Source organism: Pristis pectinata, chromosome 14 (assembly GCF_009764475.1).
Source record: "Pristis pectinata isolate sPriPec2 chromosome 14, sPriPec2.1.pri, whole genome shotgun sequence".
Lineage (NCBI taxonomy): Eukaryota > Metazoa > Chordata > Chondrichthyes > Rhinopristiformes > Pristidae > Pristis > Pristis pectinata.
The window spans coordinates 40,609,530-40,632,863 of record NC_067418.1 but is presented as its reverse complement, the minus strand read 5'-3'; the positions used below and the strand labels follow the sequence as shown (position 1 = coordinate 40,632,863).

At 42.7% G+C, this 23,334-nt stretch overlaps 2 protein-coding genes across 2 annotated transcripts in view; one reads left to right on the top strand and one right to left on the bottom strand.

The window, feature by feature from the left end:
• Window positions 1-8,958, bottom strand: LOC127577908 (60S acidic ribosomal protein P2-like). The gene is made up of 5 exons (XM_052029558.1): window positions 8,832-8,958; window positions 5,969-6,092; window positions 5,840-5,888; window positions 824-910; window positions 1-113 (listed from the first exon to the last, which is right to left on the bottom strand). The coding sequence occupies exons 1-5, from the start codon at window positions 8,930-8,932 to the stop codon at window positions 37-39; spliced, it is 438 nt and encodes a 145-aa protein (XP_051885518.1). The 5' UTR covers window positions 8,933-8,958; the 3' UTR covers window positions 1-36.
• Window positions 8,959-14,335: 5,377 nt separating this feature from the next.
• The window catches only part of pidd1 (p53-induced death domain protein 1), a 52,031-nt gene continuing 43,032 nt past the window's right edge, over window positions 14,336-23,334 (top strand). Inside the window, 4 exon segments of the mRNA XM_052029704.1 lie at window positions 14,336-14,496; window positions 18,385-18,724; window positions 19,196-19,609; window positions 20,100-20,303. Of these exon segments, the coding sequence (XP_051885664.1) occupies window positions 18,481-18,724; window positions 19,196-19,609; window positions 20,100-20,303 (862 nt within the window). The 5' untranslated portion in view covers window positions 14,336-14,496; window positions 18,385-18,480.

The window sequence follows — 23,334 nt, the reverse complement described above, 5'->3', positions numbered from 1 at the left end:
TCCATTAGAACAGTTTATTTTAAGACAGTTTTCTATTTAATCAAAGAGACCAAAACCCATGTCATCATCTGATTCTTCAGACTCTTCCTTCTTCTCCTCTTTCTTCTCTTCAACTGAAAATAAAAAAAAAGTTAAAACCAAGGTCCTCAATCCCATAAGACTAAATTATCTAAAATAACCAAAAACCAGATTAACATTTTGGAACTAATCACAGGGAGGACACCGATATTGAGTTGAGAGCATAATATACCAGCTTGCACACCACATCCCAGTTATTACTGTTTCTTTGATGCCTTGTCTAATTCACCAATTCCTCATCAGTAACACTGAACAGTCACATAGTACAGAAACCAGGATATATGTTTTTGGAATTTGAATAAAACTATGCAGCCCTTTTGTAGGCACCATTAAAATGTACATCCTAGCAATACATTGCCAAGTTCTTTTTGATACTGGCATTCTGGAAAAATCAACACAGATGTGGCTGCAGATCTCAACCCTAAAACCAGCCAAATAAAATGCTGTAGGATTAAACACTGGAAGTTAATACTTCTATGTCCTCACTGGAGTCCATTATTTTAGAACCAGAGGTACCAATAACCCTGCTGCCATCCCACCCCCCCATTGTGTTATAGAGCACAACCACATCAATGCCCTGTGATGAGATTTTCTCCAATGCAATTTTATATTCTTTCTGGTCAGATTTGCCTTCAGTGCTGTAAATTAACTAGTGCATCAAGCTTCATACTAATTTACATTTTTCACTGTCCCTTCATTATAGATAGATAGAAGTTAAGGCAGATAAACAAAAGAGAACACTTACCAGCAGCAGCTGCAGCTGGCACAGCAGCACTTGTGGTACTAACAGCAACAGCACCTCCAGTTGGTACACTTGCAAGCTTGGCATTGCCTAAATGAGACAACTGGTCAACTCATTTCTTCTGTTTACTCACCCCCAACCCAATAGATTTGAAAGTTAATTGGGGCTTAGTCAGTCAGTTCAACAATCCAAAGGTAAGGTAGGTTTAATCCTGTGTGTTTCTAAGCCATTTCTCCACATGTGGTCGACTCTGTCATGGGTATGCAGCATTTTCCATGTCAGTCCTTTGCCCCAGGTTGCTTCTACACAAGCATATAATTTCATGGCTGCCTGACAAGGAAACTACAAACTTAAGATAATTTTTTATACCTACACAATTTCAGAATAAGCTTCGTCACCTTACTAATTAAAACATTTTTTAAAAATATACAGAAGTGAATATTCAGGGAATGAGGCACAAGATTCATAGAGCTGAAGAAATTTTTCCCAGAAATCTGAATTAAGTTTCAACTTAAATAATACAAGGTTAGATCACTTGCAGTGGCATAGTTTAAAAACAAGGGCTCTTGATAAACACTAAATTAAGATGAGCAATCAACTTGAATTGTGGCCCTGGGAAAATCAGGATGTATGATTCACTGTGATGCAAGGAAAAGAATAGAGGACCAAAGAGCTTCACAAATCTGTACAATCCCCAGAAGCCCTGCATGCATATTACCTCCAAACTGGCACCACCATCTACTTCTAAACAAAGGGAACCTGACTGTATTCTCCACTGCTTCAGCTCTGACCCTTTTAAGATCTGGTTTGACATTCTGAGCACCTAATCATCTGATGGGCAAGCTGTCAAAAGGATTCTGAAAGTTCTGTGGACCATTCCTACAGTACTTCCCCTACAAGTTTCTGCTGCATTGGTGCCTTCAAAAAATATTAAGCATGATTATGTTAACTCATGTTGTATGCTGCTAGTATTCCCACATCTGAATATTTAAACTCTAAGATTCTCCAACCACGGATGTTATTCTAATAACTTGGAAATGTTAGTTCTCTGCACCTCCTGAGCCCCCTTTTAAAGATGAGCAGCACTGTGGCTGCACGCCAACCCAGGATATCATTCATCTTCGACAGAAGACGGCAAATTCCAGGGCCAGTGTTAACCTTTCCAGTATGCTTGGATATTTGTTCTGTTCTGGATTGCCTGTTTGTAGTAACTCAATTTTAAAAAGTATTCTGAAAAAGTTCTATTGAACTCCCAACTTGCCATCATACAGGAATCACTAAGTATACAATGAAACATATGAATATCCCTGCTTACTGTTAGTCATCACACTAAGCTACAAACACTTGCCTCAAGATGAATAATTGGCAGGGTGGTGGCTTTCTATCTCTGGCTAGAAGAGAAAAAGCCCACATTGAACACCATTTAGAGCGAGTGATACAACACTGCAATAATGTTGGAGGCAAATTTAAGAACAAAAGTTAACCAGGATTTCTTCAGCCTGCTTGGGTGAATGGAAAAGATCCCATGACATGATATGAAGAGACATTCCAACATTCTTCTCCGAACCCACACTCCATAAAGCCAATCCAATCACTGTTCTTTCCAATAACACTGCTCACATAAGTGACCTCTTCTCTCTACATTACAATAGTAATTAATGCTTTAGAGTATTTCAGCTACATGACCTTTGGATGTGAAAGACATAATAAATGGCTCCTTAAAAATGGACATTCAATACAAATAATCCATAAATCAATGACCAACCGCAACCACAGGTTAAATTTAGGGAAACAAACATTTGATCCATAACCAACTGTTAGAAGCAGCCATAAATGTAAAACATGGAACAACCCAACCAAGGAGAAAAACTTTAAAGTTGAAGTAGTTTCCTTAAAATGCTGCCCTTATTGCACTGTTGAAAGCTCAGTTAAGATCCAATCAAATTTTTTAAGGCACCTTGCTGGGGGAAAATTGACAACAGGACAGAGTTCCCTTGATGCTTCTTGAATACTTTCATGGGATAGTTGCCATCCACACAAAGCCAATGGGGTGTTGGTTTAACATCTTTTTGAAAGATGGTGCCTTCAACAATATAACACTTCTTTGGTACTGCACTGGAGTTTCAATCTAGATTGTGGTCTAGCCAAGGGCTTGATCCCATGTTGCAAGCTGTAACAAAGATTGCCACCATAAGCCATGGTTAAGTTTCATACAAATTAATTCACCTAATTTAATTAGAAAGTACACTTCAACTTGCTTCGGACAACTCATTTGGAAGCCTGCAATAACTTTTGGAGAAGGCACTCATTCCCTACACATTTGGTTCCCACTCAGTCAACTACTCTAGGCAACTGGCGGTTGACTATAGCTTAAAGAGAAAAATACTCCATTTCATTAATGCATTCAAATAGGAAACAACATTACAAGCATCTTAAAGGGCCATTCAATTTGCTATTCAGCATGAAGTACTTCCTTGCACTATTAGTACTAAGTACTAATAAGTTATAATTACTAAGAAAATAGCCAAAGTTACACAGCTCAAAACAAGTCTTTCAGTCCACAGCATGTATGTTGACCATCTTCATGAACATGTTCATCTTTCCCAGAGAATGGTGCACTCCATTGGGATTCTTCAGATAAAGATTTTTTGCCACAAATCACACATCTCCTTAAAGAGCAACCTGCATCCTTAAACAATGTCTCTGATTATTAAAATAATTCCAATTTTGCCCTTTGCCAATTGCTATAAATCAGTGATTTTGGTTACTGACTTCAAAATTCTATCTAATCCCTCAAATTAAACCATAAATCTCTGGTACCAATCTCCTCCACATCTGCTCTAAAGCCTCCATATTCTTCCTTGCTTCAATGTAAAACTGAAGATGATGCCAGCAGGGGTATAGCTAGCCTTTTTATACAGATTTCTTATTTCACACCCTACAATGACTTTTGTCGCTTTCAATCTATGCATGTGCTTAATAAACAGTGTGTGATCAACTTGTTTTACCCGACTACAATCAAATCCATTTTGTCCACTCCATTTAACACTATCACCATATTCCCCATTATTAATAACACAACTGCATGTGGTTTTAAACTGTACTTGCCAAATACAAGATCATTTCACAAGCCTTCCTCAAATTTGCTAAAACCCTAACTGCTTATACTTTGAAGTTGAGCTATGTGCACACTTTAATATTATACTCTGTACACCCAACTCAAGATTGTTTATATTCAGTAAGTGTACTGGTGCCAACTCCTTCCCTCCAGTCAGAAAACCAAGCCCAGGAAAGGTCTTTAACCTAAAACATTCCAACTTGAGGAGCAACAATGCAATCAACCGAGCCATCATTATAACTACCAAAGAACATTTGACATCTCTATCATCTTATTCAAGATTGTTAACCATCACTGGAATCCAGTAGTGACCTCTTCAATACTCTTTCTATTCAGTTAGCCACGGACATCTAGAAATTGAATATATTTTTTTAAATGTTTAGTAGGGAACCAATAGCTTAAATCTAGAGAAAATGTCCTGCCCTTTATTCATCAGTCGAATCCAACTTTAACTTGCCACCTCCACTGTGGCACAAGCTGCAGAGTCAGCATCATCTCAGAGGATCTACCCTGGGCCCAACACATTGATGCAACCATGAAGGCACACCAGTTCTACTTCATTGGGAGTTTGAGGAGATTCAGTACGTCAAAGACTTAGAAATTCCTATAGATTTGCAGTGGAGAACATTCTGACAGGTTGCATCACAGCCTGGTCTCAAGAGGCCATGGAGGGTTGTAGACTTAGCCAGTTCCAGCATGGGCACAACCCTTGCCACCATTGAGGACATCAAGAGGCAATACCTCAAGGTGGCATCCATCACTAAGGACCCTCAGCATTCAGGACATACCCTCTTCTCATTACTACTATCAGGGAGGTGGTAGAAGAGCCTGAAGACCCACACTCAACAATTCTTCCTTTGTGCCAGATTTCTGAATGGTCCATGAACACTACCTCGTTATTCTTTTTTGCACTACTTGTTTTTGAAATTTAAAGTAATTTTATGTCTTTGCACTGTATTACTGCTGCAAAACAAATTTCACTTCATAGGTCAGTGATAATAAACCTGATTCAGGCTAGTCCAAAAACCATTTCTCTACCATGAAACAATGTAACCACTCAACCACACTTACCCATACCCAAGTTTTTAACCTAGGTCTCTGGCACCATTCTATAAGTGTCCTCTGCTACTACTCCAGAGCCTTGAACAATACTCCAGCCTTTTTGTTTGATAGGAATGAAACACATGACCCCAAGGGGGTCTTGACAGGGTGGATGTTGATTGACAGTATGCTTCCTCTTGTGGGAGAATCTATAACTAGGGAGGGAGGAGATCACTGCTTAAAAGTAAGAGTCAACCATTTAAGACAGATGAGCTGAATTTCTGAGGGTTACAAGTCTTTGGAACTCTTTCTCAAATGGTGGAAGCAGAGACTTTGAATAGGTACAGGTAAACATATTTGATGAACAAAAGTTACTGTCAGAACGCAAAGCCGAGGTTACAGTCAGATCACCCGTGACCTTAGCAAGTGGTAGAATGCCCCCCATGTCTAGTTGGTGCAAAAGTACCATATCATTCTGAATTTAGACATTTTAAGCAGATAGATTGAGACTATTATAGACAGCAGCTCTGGCAACCTCATCTGGAAAGAGAGGTTACAAAAACATACTGGAGCAATAGGGAAATTTGTCCATTGTTAACAGGCTGAGAATTTTTGCAAATATAATGTTTTCTGTAAGTCTTCATTGTTACCATAGTCTAAAAAAGGCCTAATGAAGACACTTCAAAGTAATTTGATTTTTTTCTAAAAACTGGTTCCATGAGGATTTTTTTCCAGAATAGTTTTCCCTACCTTCGCAATCATGCAGAATTGGGAAAATTAACCTTATCTGCACCACTCCCCCAACCCAGGCCTACGATTTTAAAACAGATATGAAGCCAATTTTTAAACAGGCAACTTACCAGCAGTGATGACATCGTCCACATTCTTGCCTTTCAGCTCACTGATCACCTAAAATTCATTAAAAAATTTATTACTTGAGGAAATGGGAATTCAGTGAATACCAATGCCCGTGTGAACAGGCACAATACCTTATTCAGTCGTTCATCATCAGCTTCAATCCCAACACTGTCAAGAATCTTCTTGATGTCCTTCGAAGATGGGGCCTCATTGCCACCCAACACAGCAAGGAGGTAAGCTGCGACGTAACGCATCCTAAAAAATTAAGATGTTGAACTGAAGTTTAGTTTAATCTTTTGAGTGTAGACTTTTGGTTTGCTGCAATTTCTTCCTACAGGCTCAGTTACTCCACAAATATTGCATTTTTTTTTTAAAAGTTCAGGATTTAAACCAAGAGTCTACTCCTGGGGTCCATCTGATAAAGCTGGTTATATCTGTAGTACTCAAGCTCTGGTGGACAATTACACAAGCCTATCACTGCCCTCCATTGCTTGCCCAAGATCTCATTTACACTATGTCACAGACCCTCAACGTTGAGGAGACGAATGTGGATTTGATGTTTGGGCAGTCCAGAACCAGGAGCGACAGATTCAAGGGGTCAGCTGTTGAGAGAAGATGAAGAAATTTTTTCATCCAAGATTAGTCAATCTTTGGAATTCACTAATCAAGAGGGCTGTGAAAACTCAGTCACCAAGTATATTCATGGCATACATTTTAGTTAGCAATTAAAATCAATGGATATGTGGTTAGTGTGGTAAAGTGATACTTAAAAATCAGCCATATTCTTAAAGAATCACAGAGCAGACTAAGTGGCCTAAGTCTGCTTCTATTGCTTAAGTGCATTCCTTCAACTTATGTGCCATCACTTAATTCATCGTCACCCTTTGGGCCATAACAGATCTCTCAACTTTAGTCATCAATTCCATCCAATAGTAAATCTTGTACAAAAGCCTTTACAATTATAGTCACTGAAAATCCCTTCTTGGGCCAACCCCTTCCCATCTCAAGACATCAGGGCACAATACCTATGGTATCAATCATCCTCTAACCCACTGCTCACACACATCATGTGTGCAAAATTTCACATGGCAGACTTCACAGTTCTCTTGGAAAGGGATGAATTGAATCAGATAGGATGACCATAATAGGTCATAGAGAGCATCAACGTGCACCCCCACACTCCCAGATCTGTTTAAAGCGTTGGGAGTTGGCAACAAGGGCAACTGCAAGCCTGGCAGAATGGTAATGGGAACATTACAGATTTTGAAGTTAGTTTTAGTATCTTCAACAACAAAGTATTTCTGTCAGCGGGTATAGTGATCTTCTACCCAAGTCTTCCAAAAACCAACATTAAAAAAAAAGGCCCTGTCAAACTATCTCAATGAGGCAGTTATCCAAGAGGAATGCAGGATATCGTCTGCTCTGCTGCTGCCAGAACAGTACAAATAGAAATATCTGTAAGAAAATGTTGCATGTAATTATAGATATTCTTTTACAAAACTTTTAAGAATCAGAAGTTTAGGTATATTATAGCACATCAGTGAGATACACCTAGAGGAAAGGCCAGCTTTAACCTCCAAGAATAATAGACAGAATGCAACAGAGGTTCACTTAATACCTGGAAGAGGACCGTCCCATGAGCAGTAGAATGTGCTGCATTTGTGGGTTTGAGAAGAATGAGGTATAATCTAACAAAAATAAAGGGCTTGAGGGAATAGATGCTCAGATGTGAGAATTTAGAAACTGGGATCATATTAAGGTTCTGCGATAAGGAAACACTTCTTTATTCATTGGGCATCTTTGGAATATTCAGTCACAAAGAATCATGTAGGTCAGATATCTTCAACAGAGACTGGCAGTCTTTTAAGCAGGAAAGGTGGATGAGTTGGAAACCTTTGAAATAATCAAGAACCACGACCGTACCATTATCCACATCTAAATGTGTTCCTTCAAATGCCTCAAACCCATTTTCGAATGAAAGACACCATTCCAACAGTGTAGAACGTAAAGAGAGGATTGGGAAACAATAGAAATCTCTAACTTTTCAAATCCTGATGGTACATTCAGGAAGGTAATCCCCACTTAAGACAGCTAATATTTGAAAGCTTATTGCCTGGAAAAGATGACACTGTCCTATTCTGCGCTGCTATTCTGCCCGAAGAAGGCCTCAGAGCTAACAATCTGCTTCAAGTTAACCTACTGAACCACTTTTTTTAAAAAAAGAGACCGGTAGTGGAGGAAGGGACAGCCGACAGCGCTGGGGAGCACAAGTCACTTCAACGAAACTCGTATGCGACCGAGGCGAAAGGCCAAGCATCGTCCACTGTCCGGCCGGGGTCCGCAGCACCAGAGGAGTGACGTTGGAGAGCCGCGGCCGAGAGCGGTGCCGCAGAGATGGCCAGAGCTCTCACTGGCGGCCCGGCCGGACGGACGCCCGCCGACCCGGCGTTCCATCCCGCGGACGCCCGCCGACCCGGCGTTCCATCCCGCGGACGCCCGCCGACCCGGCGTTCCATCCCGCGGACGCCCGCCGACCCGGCGTTCCATCCCGCGGACGCCCGCCGACCCGGCGTTCCATCCCGCGGACGCCCGCCGACCCGGCGTTCCATCCCGCGGACGCCCTCAGGGCTACGTGACAATCGGGCCCGGGAGCCGGCCGCACGTGGGAGCGGCGCGCGCGGGCAGGGAGGCCGCCTCTTCCCCTCTCCCCCCGGGGTCCACCCATCCACACCGGGGTGGAAGCGCCCTCCCCTGCCGAGAGCCGGCGCCCACCCTGTCAGCAGCCCGGCCGGCGGCGCCGTTCCCCCTCCCCTCCACACTGTGGGGTTAGGGCCCGCCGCTCCCTCAGAAGCCTGGCCCCAGTTAGGCCTCAAGCCTCCACTTTCCCCTCAGAACTTTATTCCTCCTGCGGCGGGGGTGTGGGTGGGTGCCGGCGGCCGAGGGGGGGGGGCTCCATCCAACCCGAGGGTGAACGGGCGGGCCGGGGGAACTTACTTGGGAGATGAGGCAGAGGTGGGAGCGCTCGCCTTTCCTCCGACACACGCCCGGCCGCTAAAAGAAAGAGCCTCGTCCTGGCTCACACACATAAAGAGCATGCGTCGGCTGCTCGCAGCGCCATTGGGCGGTAGGAGCCAGCGTCCGGCCAATCCCACCGCCGCCTGAGTAATCCTCCACTTCATAGGTTGGAAGTTTTTAAACAGCATTTGGGGGCGTCTGGTGGCGGGGAGTTAGTTGGTTCTTGGAACTCGGTGACATGACGACTTGCTGCATAACGAAGCCAACATCACTTGAAGTAAGACTCTTTGCAAACTTTTACAACGTTGTATGCCTTTGAATCCTATATAATTCTGAAGGACACTTATTGATTGCTAAGGACGTTACTTGTTGAATCTTACAGTTTCAGTGCCTACAACAAGATCAGAGAAAATCTCAACTGCAGCTAATAAAAGTCAAAGTCGAGTTTATTGTCATATGCACAAGTACGTGTATGCACAGGTGCAATGAAAAACTTACTAGCAGCAGCATCACAGGAACCTAGCATCAGATATTGGTGTTGGTTTCTTATTGTCACTTGTACCGAGGTACAGTGAAAAACTTGTATACCAATTGTATATGTCAATTCATTACACAGTGCAGTTACATTGAGTCAGTACAGAGTGCATTGAGGTAGTACAGAGTAAAGTGTCACAACTACAGAGAAAGTGCAGTGCAGGTAGACAATAAGGTGCAAGGCCACAACAAGGTAGATCATGAGGTCAAGCGTCCATCTCATCGTATAAGGGAACCGTTCAATAGTCTTATCACAGAGGGATAGAAGCTGTCCTTAAGCCTGGTGGTACGTGCCCTCAGGCTCCTGTATCTTCTGTCTGATGGGAGAGGAAAGAGAGAATGACCAGGGTGGGTGGGGTCTTTGATTATGCTGGCTGCTTCGCCAAGACAGCGTGAGGTAAAGACAAGAGTCCATGGGGGGAGACTGGTTTCCGTGATGTGCTGGGCCGTGTCCACAACTCTGCAGTTTCTTGCGGTCCTGGGCAGAGCAGTTGCCATACCAAGCTGTGATGCATCCAGATAGGATGCTATCTATGGTGCATCAATAAAAGTTGGTGAGTGTCAAAGGGGACAAACCAAATTTCTCTAGCCTCCTGAGGAAGTAGAGGCACTGGTGAGCTTTCTTGGCCGTGGCGTCTACATGATTGGATCAGGACAGGCTATTGGTGACGTTCACTCGTAGGAACTTGAAGATCTCAACCTCAGCACCACTGATGTAGACAGGTGCATGTACACCACCCCCTTTCCTGAAGTCAATAACCAGCTCTTTTGTTGATATTGAGGGAAAGGTTGTTGTCATGACACCATGTCCCTAAGCTCTCTATCTCCTTCCTGTACTCCGTCTCATGGTTATTTGAGATACGGCCTACTATGGTGATATCATCTGCAAACTTGTAGATGGAGTTTGAGCAGAATCTGGCCACGAAGTCATGAGTGTATAGGGAGTAGAGTGGAGGGCTGAGGACGCAGCCTTGTGGGGCACCAGTGTTGAGAATAATCATGCTGGAGGTATTGCTGCCTATCCTCACTGATTGAGGTCTGTTGGTCAGAAAGTCAAGGATCCAGTTACAGAGGAAGGTGTTGAGTCCCAGGTCTCAGAGTTTGGTGATGAGTTTGCTTGGAATTATAGTATTGAAGGTGGAGCTGTAGTCCATAAATAATAGTCTAATGTAGGTATCTTTACTGTCCAGATGCTCCAGAGCTGAGTGTAGAGCCAGGGAGATGGCGTCTCCCATAGAGCTGTTTCGGTGATAGGCGAATTGCAGTGGGTCGAGGTTCTCTGGGAGGCTGGAGTTAATGCGTGCCACGACCAGCCCTTCAAAGCACTTCATGATGGTGGATGTCAGAGCCACTGGTCGGTAGTCATTAAGGCATGTTACCTTGCTTTTCTTCGGTACCTGAATGATAGTGGTCCTCTTAAAACAGGTGGGAACTTGAGCTTGAAGCAGGGAGAGGTTAAATATGTCTGCAAATACTCCCGTCAGCTGATCAGCACAAGATCTGAGCACTCGGCTAGGGACACCATCTGGGCCAGATAAGCAACATTCACAAGGAAAACATAAATTATACACAATTTTTACAAGAAAGAACACAATTAGAACAAAAAGAAGTCCATTGTAGTGCAAAGTGGACTGCAGATGCTGGAATCTAGATGAAAAACACAATGATGCCGGAGGAACTCAGCAGGCCAGGCAGCATCTGTGGAGAAAAGCAGGCGATCAACGTTTCAGGTCCGGACCCTTCTTCAGGACCCCTCTTCTGCTCCAGCATCAAAGTGGTCATAGTGTTGCTATACTGAGGTAGTGATTAGGGTTGTGCAGGTTGGTTCAAGAACTAGATGGTTGAAGGCAAGGAGCTGTTCTTGAAACTGACAAACAAAGAATTTAGTGCCAATGAATTAGTGAACTAATAAACCACAATCCCACTCCCCGTACCCTCCCCAAGAATCTACATTCTATTATAGCTTTGTAATGAAAAGTTTATTGTAAAAATTAAAGTCCTGATGATCTTATAGAGATGTTCATTCTTTTGGAAACAAATACTGTAAATTAAATAAAATATAATCCAGTGGTTTACTAAGTGAAGAGCAAAAAGAGCTGTAGGTGACAGAAGTAAAAATGAATAGATGATGCACACCAGGTCAGGCAGCATCTGTGGAAAGTAAAACATGGTCAATGTTTTGGGTCAATGGCCCTTGATCAGAATTCCTGTTAGGTTTTCTCTGCAGACTGTTATGTCCATAATTGTGAATCTTTTAGTTTAACACGTTGAAAAGATTTCACAGATCATGCAGCTAGATGCTGCATAATATGAGAGAAATCTTTCATAGGCAGTGCCTCAAGGTCAAGGGTACATCACTTCCACTAGAGTTCTGTGGGATCTGAGGTGATGAATCAATCTAATGCGGAATTTGCAGATTCTGCCACAGGTGGAGCTTGACGGGGTGGGTAGGTGGGTTGATTGGATTTGTGGTCAGTCTCCATGTGCTCTTGATGGAGGAACTCAAAGCGCTTGGAGCTACCTTTATGCTTCTCATCCAATATAGGCAGTCTTAAGCCTGGAGCTCCCCTGACTGGAGAGGACCTGATGTGTTTTCAAGGAGACTTCGAGGATGTTCTTGAAATATTTACTCTATTCAAGGAGATCACTTGATGTGATATAGTTTGCTTAGGATCACTTACATCGGGCATGCAGGTGATCTGGCTCGCCATTAAAACTGCTTGAACATGGACAAAATCTTGACGTTGGGGATATTGGCCAAGGTGAGTACACTGATATTTGTTTAACTATTCTCACAATGAATCAGGAGGATTTTACAGAAGCAACATTTGTGATACTTTTCCAGAGTTTTGAGATGCTGATTGCAGGTTTCCGTGTATCTGATGCATATATGTAGGAGTGTGGGAATCACTGTGGCTTTGTAGACCATGTATCTGGTGCCAGGTTTGAGGTTTTCGTCTTCAAACACTCTGAAGGGTGTGCTGGTACATTGAAGGCAGTGGTGGATTTCAGCATCAATGTCTGTCCTTCTGAAATATGGGAAGTCATCGACTTTGTCCAATGGCCTTTCATGGGCGAGGCCATATTAGCAAAAGAACTTTCTCTTCTGGATGTTTTGTTTAAAACCCAAGCTCTTGTTCAGCCAGAAGGTCAAAATGATGAACAGCTTTTGTCTGTTCCTGCATTCTCATGCTTCTTGCCTTCAAGGAAGGTGAACGGAAGATAAGACAACTTTATTAGTCACATGTACATCGAAACACACAGTGAAATGTATCTTTTTGCGTAGACTGTTCTGGGGACAGCCCGCAAGTGTCGCCACGCTTCCGGCGCCAACATAGCATGCCCACAACTTCCTAACCCGTACGTCTTTGGAATGTGGGAGGAAACCGGAGCACCCGGAGGAAACCCACGCAGTCACGGGGAGAATGTACAGACTCCTTATAGACAGTGACTGGAATTGAACCTGAGTCGCTAGCACTGTAATAATGTTACGCTAACCGCTACCCTACCCTGCAAGGCATGACCAAACCTCATCAAACTGGCCTATAGTTGATAACATCTGAAAGGAGAGAATGTAGTTTCTGATCAGGCCATGTTCAATAAAAACAATAAATATGAAACTTCCACAATTCTCAATCCACTTTCAAGCTAACAATCCATCTATTCCTCTGGCGTCTCTGTGTTGTGTATATGTGTATCTACAAGTGCACACAAGGTGAGTGTGTCAGGATAATCTGCTGATTTGCCACCTTGCGTGACATGCCCTTCACTACTGACCTGCTTGGCTTCACCCAGTAACTAATTTAAAACCGTGGTGTTAATTTAATGCATTCCCTGACAGACAGAATTGCTATTGCAGTGGTTTTAGTTTTCTTTATTGCTAGCTTCAGATGTTTAACCCTTCAAAGCCAATTGTAATATTACAGCAATATTATAATCTTAAAATTGGTATCTTCGGATATCGGTGGACTTGACCATGTATGTTCCAACAACATATGGAGAGGACTGTTAGTCCGGCGAATTCACAATAAGTTTATTAAAGGTTATTGTACAGTGAAATTTTTTTTAAAATGTGTCAGTTTATGCGTACTTTAGCCAGTGAACGAGACCGGTGCGTTAGGTTCTGAAATTACATTATAGGCTGGGATGTGGATTTCACTGCTCAAAATATTATCACACCCTCAGCTTAAATAATCGTTTCCCAACTAAAGAATACCAGCAAGTGATTGGCAATCCAGAGGCGCGGAAACTTGATCTGAAGCGTTACCATCTGTCAGCTTGGCTGGGAAATCCCAGTCGCCGGGCTCAGGTGCAGGATAATTTCTATGGTTCACAGCTGCAGCATTTTTTTAAAAATTCGAAACTAAACTTTATTCATTAAAAATATATATACAAGAAATACAAAAACAGTGCACAACTTTCTTTACATCCATAGTGTTATCAGGTCTATACATTCGAGGTGTTGGCACATTCAATGTACAAGTCACTGTTGTGGCCTCTTTGGACGATACACACTTCAAGTGTTTCAGAGGCATCTGTCAGTGTTGGTGGATGTGACTTCAGTAGGAAACGTAAAAGTGGTCGGGTCAATAGTGAGAACCAATTAAACCACTGGCCCTTCACAATGACGAGGGGAAAAAATCTTCGATAGCAAAGGTTTTGTTGCAAGGAATGTTGCGAAATCGTAACACCCTAACGTTGCAATTCTGGAAAGTTGTAACATCCTATCCTTGGAACATAGCAACTCGGACAGCGTCGTAAGGCGGGAAGAATCTTCCCGAGGGCGCTTTTTAAATAACTGGCCGAGAGACGTGTGAAACCACTTCACGCGAAAATTCTAAAGTCTTAAATCTAAAGATCCGGGCTCTTTGAACTCGTGGAAAACTTTTTTTTAATTGCCCAGTTCGTACTGTGTCGCCTGCCCTTCCGGCGCGCTTGGACTTGTAAGTTTCATTTTGGTGCTGTGCAGCCATGTGATCAGGAACAGTCTTTTCCTATTTCATTATTTTTCTTTCCACGGGCCGAATACATCGTTTTTATGGAGACATCGACTGCAGATGTTAAACTGCAGCTGTTTTATATTTTAATTTTGTATCACTCCATTATCAGGGTAGGTATGTGGAATTTGGTAATACTGCCGTGTGATTTCCTGGACAAGAGCGTTCTTTGGTGTTTACTTAAAGGGACTTTATCCCCAGTTTTATTTTTGTAAAATGAGTGTTTCAGCTTTGCAGAATGTGATGGCATGCAGTTTGTGTAGCAATAACTTGCATTTAAATGGAGCCTTTAATGCAGAGAGCTGCCTCAAGTTGTTTCACTGTAAAAACAAAGCATCGACCTGGCCCCCAAAACATCAGCGTCACAGGAGCATTGCCTGAAGGAGACTGAAGCTGTCAAGGACTGATGGTGAACAGAAGACGCGCAGGAAGTTCACTGGCAGCCATGACGTGTGCATGTTCTTCACTCTGGCAAGACCACCTACAGACTCGACCCCCAAGGCCTTCTCCCCATTATGAGTTAAGAACAGGGTGTGGGAGAGGGGTTGGTATACTCATCGGGAACAGACAGAGTGGCAGTGAACACCGGCTGGAAGGAACACTTGCTCAACTGAGACACTGTCCTTGATGTGAGTGTCCATGACTCCATTCCAGTGCAACCTATTGGGTCCAACCTTGCCACCACCCCTGACTGACAAGAGGTCGAAACCTTCAATGTGGGATTTGAGGAAAAGGGTATTTGAAAATCAAGACCTCAAACCTGGTACAAAACCCACGGGCAGCAGTGATCCCTGCTCTCCTGTATGCTTTGGTGGCCTGTACAACCTACAGCAGACATCTCAAGGCAATTGAAAGATACCATCATCGCTGTCACTGCAAAATTTGCCAAATTCACTGGAAAGATAAGTAAACCGATGTCAGCGTCCTTTCTCAGGTCAACATCCTCACTGGTCAGACCCTAATTACACTCAGTCAGTTCCTTTGGGCAGGCTATGTAGTTTACCCATGCCAGACTCCCAGAATACACAACCTGTTCTGAGTTCTATCAGAGAAAGAGATTACCAGGCAGAGGGAGGAAATGATTCAAGGATGTGCCAAAGCTTTCTTGAAGAAATGCAACATCTTCACTGGCTCCTGGAAATCTCTGACCTATGACCACTCAAAGTGGAGAAGGATGCATTCGGGACAGTATTGAGAATCTTGAGTCCATGCATCAGAACATTGCAGAAGACTTGCATAAAAGCACGTCGCACATCACGCGCCGCTGCATCGGGCCCCTTTTGCCCCATCTTTGGAAGAGTCTGAGGTTCCCACATTAGCCTCAGCAATTACCTCAGACCCCACACGAGTGGACCTGAGGTACTGCCTAAAAATAAAAGAACTAAAAACTCACTTACTCCTGTCACCCCTGTGAGATTGGAAAAGGTGCTGCTACATCTTGCCATTAACCCTTATCCTTGTGATCTCAATAACCGGTGCAAAACTTAATATCATAACCCATGGCTCTCATTTCCTTTCAGACAGCATGAAGTGGCAATGATTCTGCTCTTGGTTTCATCTCCTTTACCCCCATCTGTTGCTTCCATACTTTCACCATTCCTACCCCTTGTGCTTCATCCTTCCGTTATTTGAATCACTCCAGCCTTCACCCTATTGAAGGCCTTCTCTTTTGTTCTTCATTCCCCTCTCAACTGCTATTATCCCCCTCCCCATCTCTCTCCACTTGTGCTTGATTAAAACCTGTTTGCAGCTGTCACATTTTTCAGTTCCAACAATTGTACAAACATGAAACAATCCATCTCCTCAGATGCTGCTGACCTGTCCGATGAATTATTTCACTCCTTTTTTGCATCCACATTTTTGACATCCACAAAACTTTTGGTTGCAAACCCCTCCATTGTATGGCTCTGCCACATCTCTGTAACCTCCTCCAGCCTTCCAACTTTCCCAGATCTCTGGGCTCCTTCAGTTTTGGCCTCAAGGGCCATCAGCTGCCTTGATCATAAGCTCTAGAAATCCCACCCTAAACTCTTCTGCCTCCTCCTTCTTGGAAATGTCTCCTTAATGCCTGCCTTTTTGACCAAGTTGTTTGGTCACCTGTCCTAATGTCCACTTAGGTGACTTGATTTCAAATATTGTTTGTTAACACTCTTTTGAAGCACTTTGGGCATTTTATTATGTTAAATACACTTTAAAAATGCAATTTGACTGTTTTGAGGGATGAACAATGTTGCAGAGTTGAATGGTAATGACTGGATGGCAAAGGAAGGGCAGTAAGGTGAAGGGCCAAATATGATGGCACGTTTACAGGTCTCTCTCTGAACTTTAATTCAGTTGATTCATTTTTGGGATCTGGGCATTGCTGGCAAGACCAGCATTTATTGGTGGTGATGAGCCGCCTTAACCTCATTCTGGTGAATGTGCTCCCACAGTGCTGTTGGGGAGGGAGTTTCAGGATTTAGACCCAGTGATAATGAAGGAATGGTGATATATATTTCTAAGTCAGGATAGTGCACTACTTAGAGGGGATCCTGCAGATTGTGGCCTTCCTTCTTGGTGACAGAGGTTGTGGATTTGGGAGGTGCTGTAGTTGGAATTTGAGTGAGTAATTGCGGTGCATTTTGTAGATGGAAAAACACTGCAGCCACTGTGCACCCAGTGATGGAGGGAATGAACATTTAAGCTGGCGGATGGTGTACCAATCGGGCAGCCTACTTTGTCATCGATAGTATTGAGCTTCTTGAGAGTTGCTGGAACTGCACTCATTCGCTTCGGTGGAAAGTATTCCATCACACAACTGACTTGTGTGTTGTTGATAGTTGAAAGGCTTTGAGGTGACAGGAGGTTAGTTATTCCCACAGGATACCCAGTCTCTGACCAGCTCTTGTAGACAATGTACTTATGTGGCTTATCCGGTTGAGTTTCTGGTCAATGGTGACCACCCCCCACTCCCCCACCCCATCCCTATACCCCCCCACCAGGATGTTGATGGTGGGGGGCTTAGCAATTGAATGTCAAGGTTAGGTGGTTAGACTCTCACGTGTTGGAGATTGTTATTACCAGGCATCTTAGGAAGTGAATGTTACTTGTCACTTATTAACCCAGTGGGTCCAAGTGGAATAGTCAAGACGCAGTAAATTAGCTTCATGGATAAGATAAACTTGGAGAAAGCATGAACTAAAACCCACCTTTTTGACTGATCTTTTGGTCACTTCTCAACATTTCCTTAGATGGCTTATTCATTGTTTGGTAATGCCCCTTTGAAGTGCTTCAGTAGATTTAATAAAGCTGAAGATGCTGTATAACTGCAAGATGCTTTGGATGTAAGTTGGTGGCAGTTTTGCATTGACGATGTGCCCACTTGGAACTAGGTTGATACTGTCCAGATTCACTTCAGAGGGGATACTGCCCAGCAGATAGATTGTAGCCTGCTCTACAGATATAAAGGCATCATCCACGCAGCAACACTGAAGGGGTGCTGGAGTGCCAACAGTGCCACCTTTTTAGCTGGACCTCTTGAGTGGTGTTGAAAGAATTCCCAGTCTCAGTTAACCCCGAGACTGAGAATTTTCCTGAGTGTCACGGCCAATGTTTCTTTTGCATACAACACCCAAAACACTTGATCTAGACACTTATTGAATTGCTGATTCTGGGACCTTCATGAATGAAAATTAGTTGCTGCACTTCCAACTTTATAATATTAATTACAATTCAAATGTGGTTCATGGTCTTTCTTCTTTAAGTCTGATTCTTGTGTACATAATCAGGTAAGGACAGAACTCACCTGGCCTGTCTTACTTCCCTGATTATAGATAATAGGCACCCCAACCCCATTTTTTCATTTGTCAATATTCTGGTGTGGGTCAACACCTTCACATGATGAGAGGAACAAATGGGAGTTCATACACACCATAATTTTGTTGGCCTAGACTGATGTAAAATGAACCAATTAGCTCGCGTTTGTTAACTTATGACTTTCTTATTTTATCAATTATTTGCAGTGCAGCCTATTCTTGAGGGAGAACATGGTGAAAAACACCTAATGTCTGACTGGCATGTTGGAACATGCACCTCGCACAGCTGAGCTATGATAGAAGATGGCGGAGTTTTTGTTTGGGGAGGCAGACACCGACACCACTGCAGAAGTGTACTTGGCAGACAACAGACTGAATTTAGACGTATTTCCAAATGGCACCAGAAAATTTTTGGTGCTATGCAATACTCACAGGGAGGAGTTACAACAGGTTGAGTTTCTACGGCTAAACTGCAATGAAGAGGAGATCAGTCCATCACTTGCCATCATTCCTGAACTAAGGAGACTGAAATCACTTGTGCTTAAAGGTATTGCAACTGGGTTTACTTGTGCAGTCACTTAATGCTTTGATTCCCTTTTCATTATATTTAAATATATACAGTTTTATTTTGTATTTGCATATAATTTTCTGGGTATAAATGAGTTTTGCTTTAGATTATTTCTCTAATACCTCTGATTTCTAAATTACTGTAATTCCTTTTTTTATTTTTATCAGATAATGAACAATCAATGGTGTGAATAATACATTTTTTTTGCAAAGTAATACATGTTATTTATATTATAGAGCTCTGTGTATGCATGTCTGTGTGGGTGTGGGGTGTGTTTGCTCTTAGAATGTGTGTGTATGAGAAAGATGATTGCTATAAATCTGTTATCTCTATGGGTAATAATGGATTTAAATATACCTAGGTGCATTCATGGACAATAAGATACTGCAATGCACCTAGGTATGTTTATATCCATTAAAATATTAATATCTGTTAAATTTAATTCACTAGGTGGTCACCTTAGAGATGAATATGGCATGCGTCAGCGCGGTCTGGTGACAACTTTGCCTGTGGAGTTTGGACATTTCCAGCACTTGACCCATTTGGACCTAAGCTTCAACAGCTTTATTTCTTTGCCCGAATGTCTGACGGAATTGAAGGAGCTCACTGTGCTTCTGCTAAGCCACAACCAGCTGGCTGCACTGCCCAACAGCATTGGCAAGCTGGTGAAACTGTCTTTTCTTTCCCTAATGAAAAACCAGCTGAGGGTGTTGCCCGGAAGCATTGGTGAACTTGTAGCACTTCAGAGAGCAGACCTATCTGAAAATGAGCTGGAACAGCTTCCCGATGAGATAGGAAACCTGAGCAGTTGTACCTGGATAGACTTTTCAGGGAATCGATTGAAAACTCTGCCATCCTCGCTTGGTGAGTTAATTGGACAATTCTGATTACTGGAGTATAGATATAACTAGGGTTTTGGAATGGGTCATTAATGTAAGATCATTCAGAATATTATGGGGTTAGGATCAGTGAAAATGTTGACGACATAATGCGCTAAAATGTTTGAATTAAATTTTTATTATAGAATAATATGTTTGCGATACCAATATTAGAACACATTTGGTACATGTAACATCTTTCACTGACAAGATAGGGGTAAAAAAAATCAATGTTAGGAGTAGACCATTTATGGTTAGAACTAGCACCTAAATGACAGGTTAGAAGCTTCATTAATATTTATCATGTTCTGTATATACCTGCATTTTTCCAGTTTTTTTTTTGGTTTGCTTTAATTTTTAAGATTTTGGTATAAGATCAGGTAATTTTATATCCTGGTGTATTGTAAGAGTTGTGATAACAATAAATTTTATAAAGCATTTATATGTGACACAAACCTCGATATTCCTGCCTGCAGCAAACATGACGTCTCTTGGGGAATTACATCTACACAGCAATCAACTCATAACGGTCCCAGCTACTCTTGCTTATCTCCCCAACTTGTCAAGACTTGACCTGCAGAACAATTGTCTGCGCTCTGTGCCTCCTGAGATCCAGAATTTCCCCTTTGTGCATTTAGAGGGCAATCCAATAGGGGAGGCAGAGAGCCCTGAAGAACAAGGTATGGTATGAATAGATTGTGGTTTACTTCACTGGCTGCAACAAAGTGTGCTCTGGAAATGTTGCTGTGTATGTCTCTTTTGGGTTAGGGGACATTCCATGCTTTGAAATTTGCAGCACTTGTTCTTGTTGACGTTTAATTGCTTCATATCAGATATTTAATTGAATTAATGTTTGCAAATGTTGCACTGAAGCCACTTTGTGCTTTTCCTCTATAGCCCACCTTCACCCTTAGAATGGTTTGTGGTTTTATTATGAGAGGAGGGAAGTGCCACTTGCTCATTTCTGAGAAGGGAATTATTGGTTTTATTTGTCCCTTGCTTCTAAGTCAGGGAACATCAAAACCAATCCTAATGTTCAGTGGAATCTGTTAGCACAGCAAAGGCCAGAGATCAAAGCAGCATCTCTTTTATTCATTATGTTCACAAGCCACTGTTATATCTACTAGTGTTTTAAAATTCAAATCATTACAAGGAATTCTGACGCTTTATAAGCATGCACTGCGGGGCTTCCCTCTCATTTCTGATTTTCCCCTCGACACTGCTAGGCTCTGGGTAAATGTATTTGGGAGCACAACTGTTGCAATAAGAGTATGACCATTGATACTTTTACCCTTCCCCTAGGCAGTATACATGGGAATAGTCCAGCAGAGGGTCCATATCTTCTACTCCTTTTCCCCATACACTCCTTCATACACTGTTCACTGTCTGGTTCTGCTTCACCCATCTTCAAACATGGTGATTGCAACTGGGAACCAAATAAATAGTAGGACATTGACTCTCAAATCTAGAAGTCCTATTATTGATTCGATGCCTAGTGGTGTCTGGCATTATAATTAATTTTTATTATCTTCCCTCTCTCTCTTTTCATCTCAATAGGGAGTGACCCATGCGAAGATACGGTTCTAAAACCAACATCTATCTTCAATGCCTCTGACAAGCAGCTAGAATGAGCCTTGCCAGTGAATCTCCAACAAATGTATGAGTAGAGCAGCCATAGTCCACTTTCTCTGCATTAAAAATTATTAAAAGATTCTACTTCCACTGCCCTTTGAGGAAAAGAGTTCCGAAGACTCACGACCCTCAGAGAAAAAATGCCACCACATCTCTCTGAAATGGGTGACCCCTTTTAGTTCTAGATTATCCCACAGGAGGAAACATACCCTTCACCTTCTCAGGATACCTCAAGATCTTATATGTTTCATTTACGTTCTCCCTCACTTTTCCAACCTCCAACAAGCCTAGCCGATCCGGCCGTTGCTCATAAGACAGCCTGCCCATTCCAGATGTTAGTCTGGCAATCCTTCCCTGAACTGCTTGTAATGCATTAAAACTCTTCCTTAAATAAGGAAACTATAATACTGTACACAGTATTCCAGAAGTGGTTTCACTATTGTCCTATATATCTGAAGCATATTTTTATATTTAATTCCCCTTGCAATAAAGTGACTACCCAACTTGAGTGGGGTGTTGAAGCCAAACACATCATGTCCTTGACTAATGCTGCATGTGTACTTTCTGGCAGAGTCCTGGAGATTTGCTTCATTTGCCTATTCTGGGACACAGGCTAATATGAAGGTTATTTTATGCATTGAAGCATTGATCCTAGGATCTTGTGGTTAGACTGGTTTAATTCCACATTGGGGATTGTATTTACCAATCAAGTCACTGAGGTACCCCTGCTTCTCTGAACTGTGTGTATTCATGCAGTTATACACAAAAAGTGCTGGAGGAACTCAGCAGGTCAGACAGCATCCATGGAGGGAAATAGACAGTCGACGCTTTGGGCCGAGATTTCCCTCCATGGATGCTGTCTGACCTGCTGAGTTCCTCCAGCACTTATTGTGTATTGCTCCAGATTCCAGCATCTGCAGAATTTCTTGTGTCTCTGTATTCATGCAGTTGTTTCTTTCTCCAATTTATTTAATGTATTGATTGTGCCAGTCTATCTGAGGTCTTAAATTTTGTCACCGATGCACGACAGGAAATGCTTCTTGGTTAAGACTGGCACAGTAATTCCACAGGGGAAAATGAGCAACAGCCACTCGTTTGTGGAAGAAGTTTGAGAATTTATTAAGTATAAAATTCAGGGAACAGCTGACAAGTAGCTCACAACCCTTGGTCTGTGGAGCCCCTTGGATATGGTGACATTGGTATTGGTTTATTATTGTCACCGAGGTACAGTGAAAAGCTTGTCTTACAAACCGATCATACAGGTCAATTCATTACACAATGCAGTTACATTGAGTTAGTACAGAGTGCATTGATGTAGTACAGGTAAAAACAATAACAGTACAGAGTAGAGTGTCACAGCTACAGAGAAAGTGCAGTGCAATAAGGTGCAAGGTCACAACAAGGTAGATTGTGAGGTCAGAGTCCATCTCATTGTATAAGGGAACCGTTCAATAGTCTTATTACAGTGGAGTAGAAGCTGTCCTTAAGTCTGGTGGTACGTGCTCTCAGGCTCCTGTATCTTCTACCCGATGGAAGAGGAGAGAAGAGAGAATGACCCAGGTGGGTGGAGTCTTTGATTATGTTGGCTGCTTCACCAAGACAACAAGAGGTAAAGACAGAGTCCAAGGAGGGGAGGCTGGTGTCCGTGATGCGCTGGGCTGTGTCCACAACTCTCTGCAGCTTCTTGCGGTCCTGGGCAGAGCAGTTGCCGTACCAAGCCGTGATACATCCAGATAGGATGCTTTCTATGGTGCATCGGTAAAAGTTGGTGAGAGTCAAAGGGGACAAACCAAATTTCTTTAGTCTGAGGAAGTAGAGGTGCTGGTGAGCTTTCTTGGCCATGGCATCTACGTGATTTGATCAGGACAGGCTGTTGATGATGTTCACTTCTAGGAACTTGAAGCTCTCAACCCTCTCGACCTCGGCACCATTGATGTAGACAGGTGCATGTACACCACCCCCTTTCCTGAAGTCAATGACCAGCTCTTTTGTTTTGTTGACATTGAGGGAAAGGTTGTTGTCATGACACCATTCCACTAAGCTCTCTATCTCCTTCCTGTACTCCAACTCATCGCTGTT

Coding starts and splice junctions, on each gene's coding strand:
- LOC127577908 (XM_052029558.1), bottom strand. CDS start 8,932: ATGCTCTTTATGTGTGTGAGCCAGGACGAGGCTCTTTCTTTTAGCGGC. Junction 6,093..8,831: donor ACCTCTGCCTCATCTCCCAA/GTAAGTTCCCCC, acceptor TTAATTTTTTAG/GATGCGTTACGTCGCAGCTT. Junction 114..823: donor GCCAGCTGCAGCTGCTGCTG/GTAAGTGTTCTC, acceptor TTTTATTTTCAG/TTGAAGAGAAGAAAGAGGAG.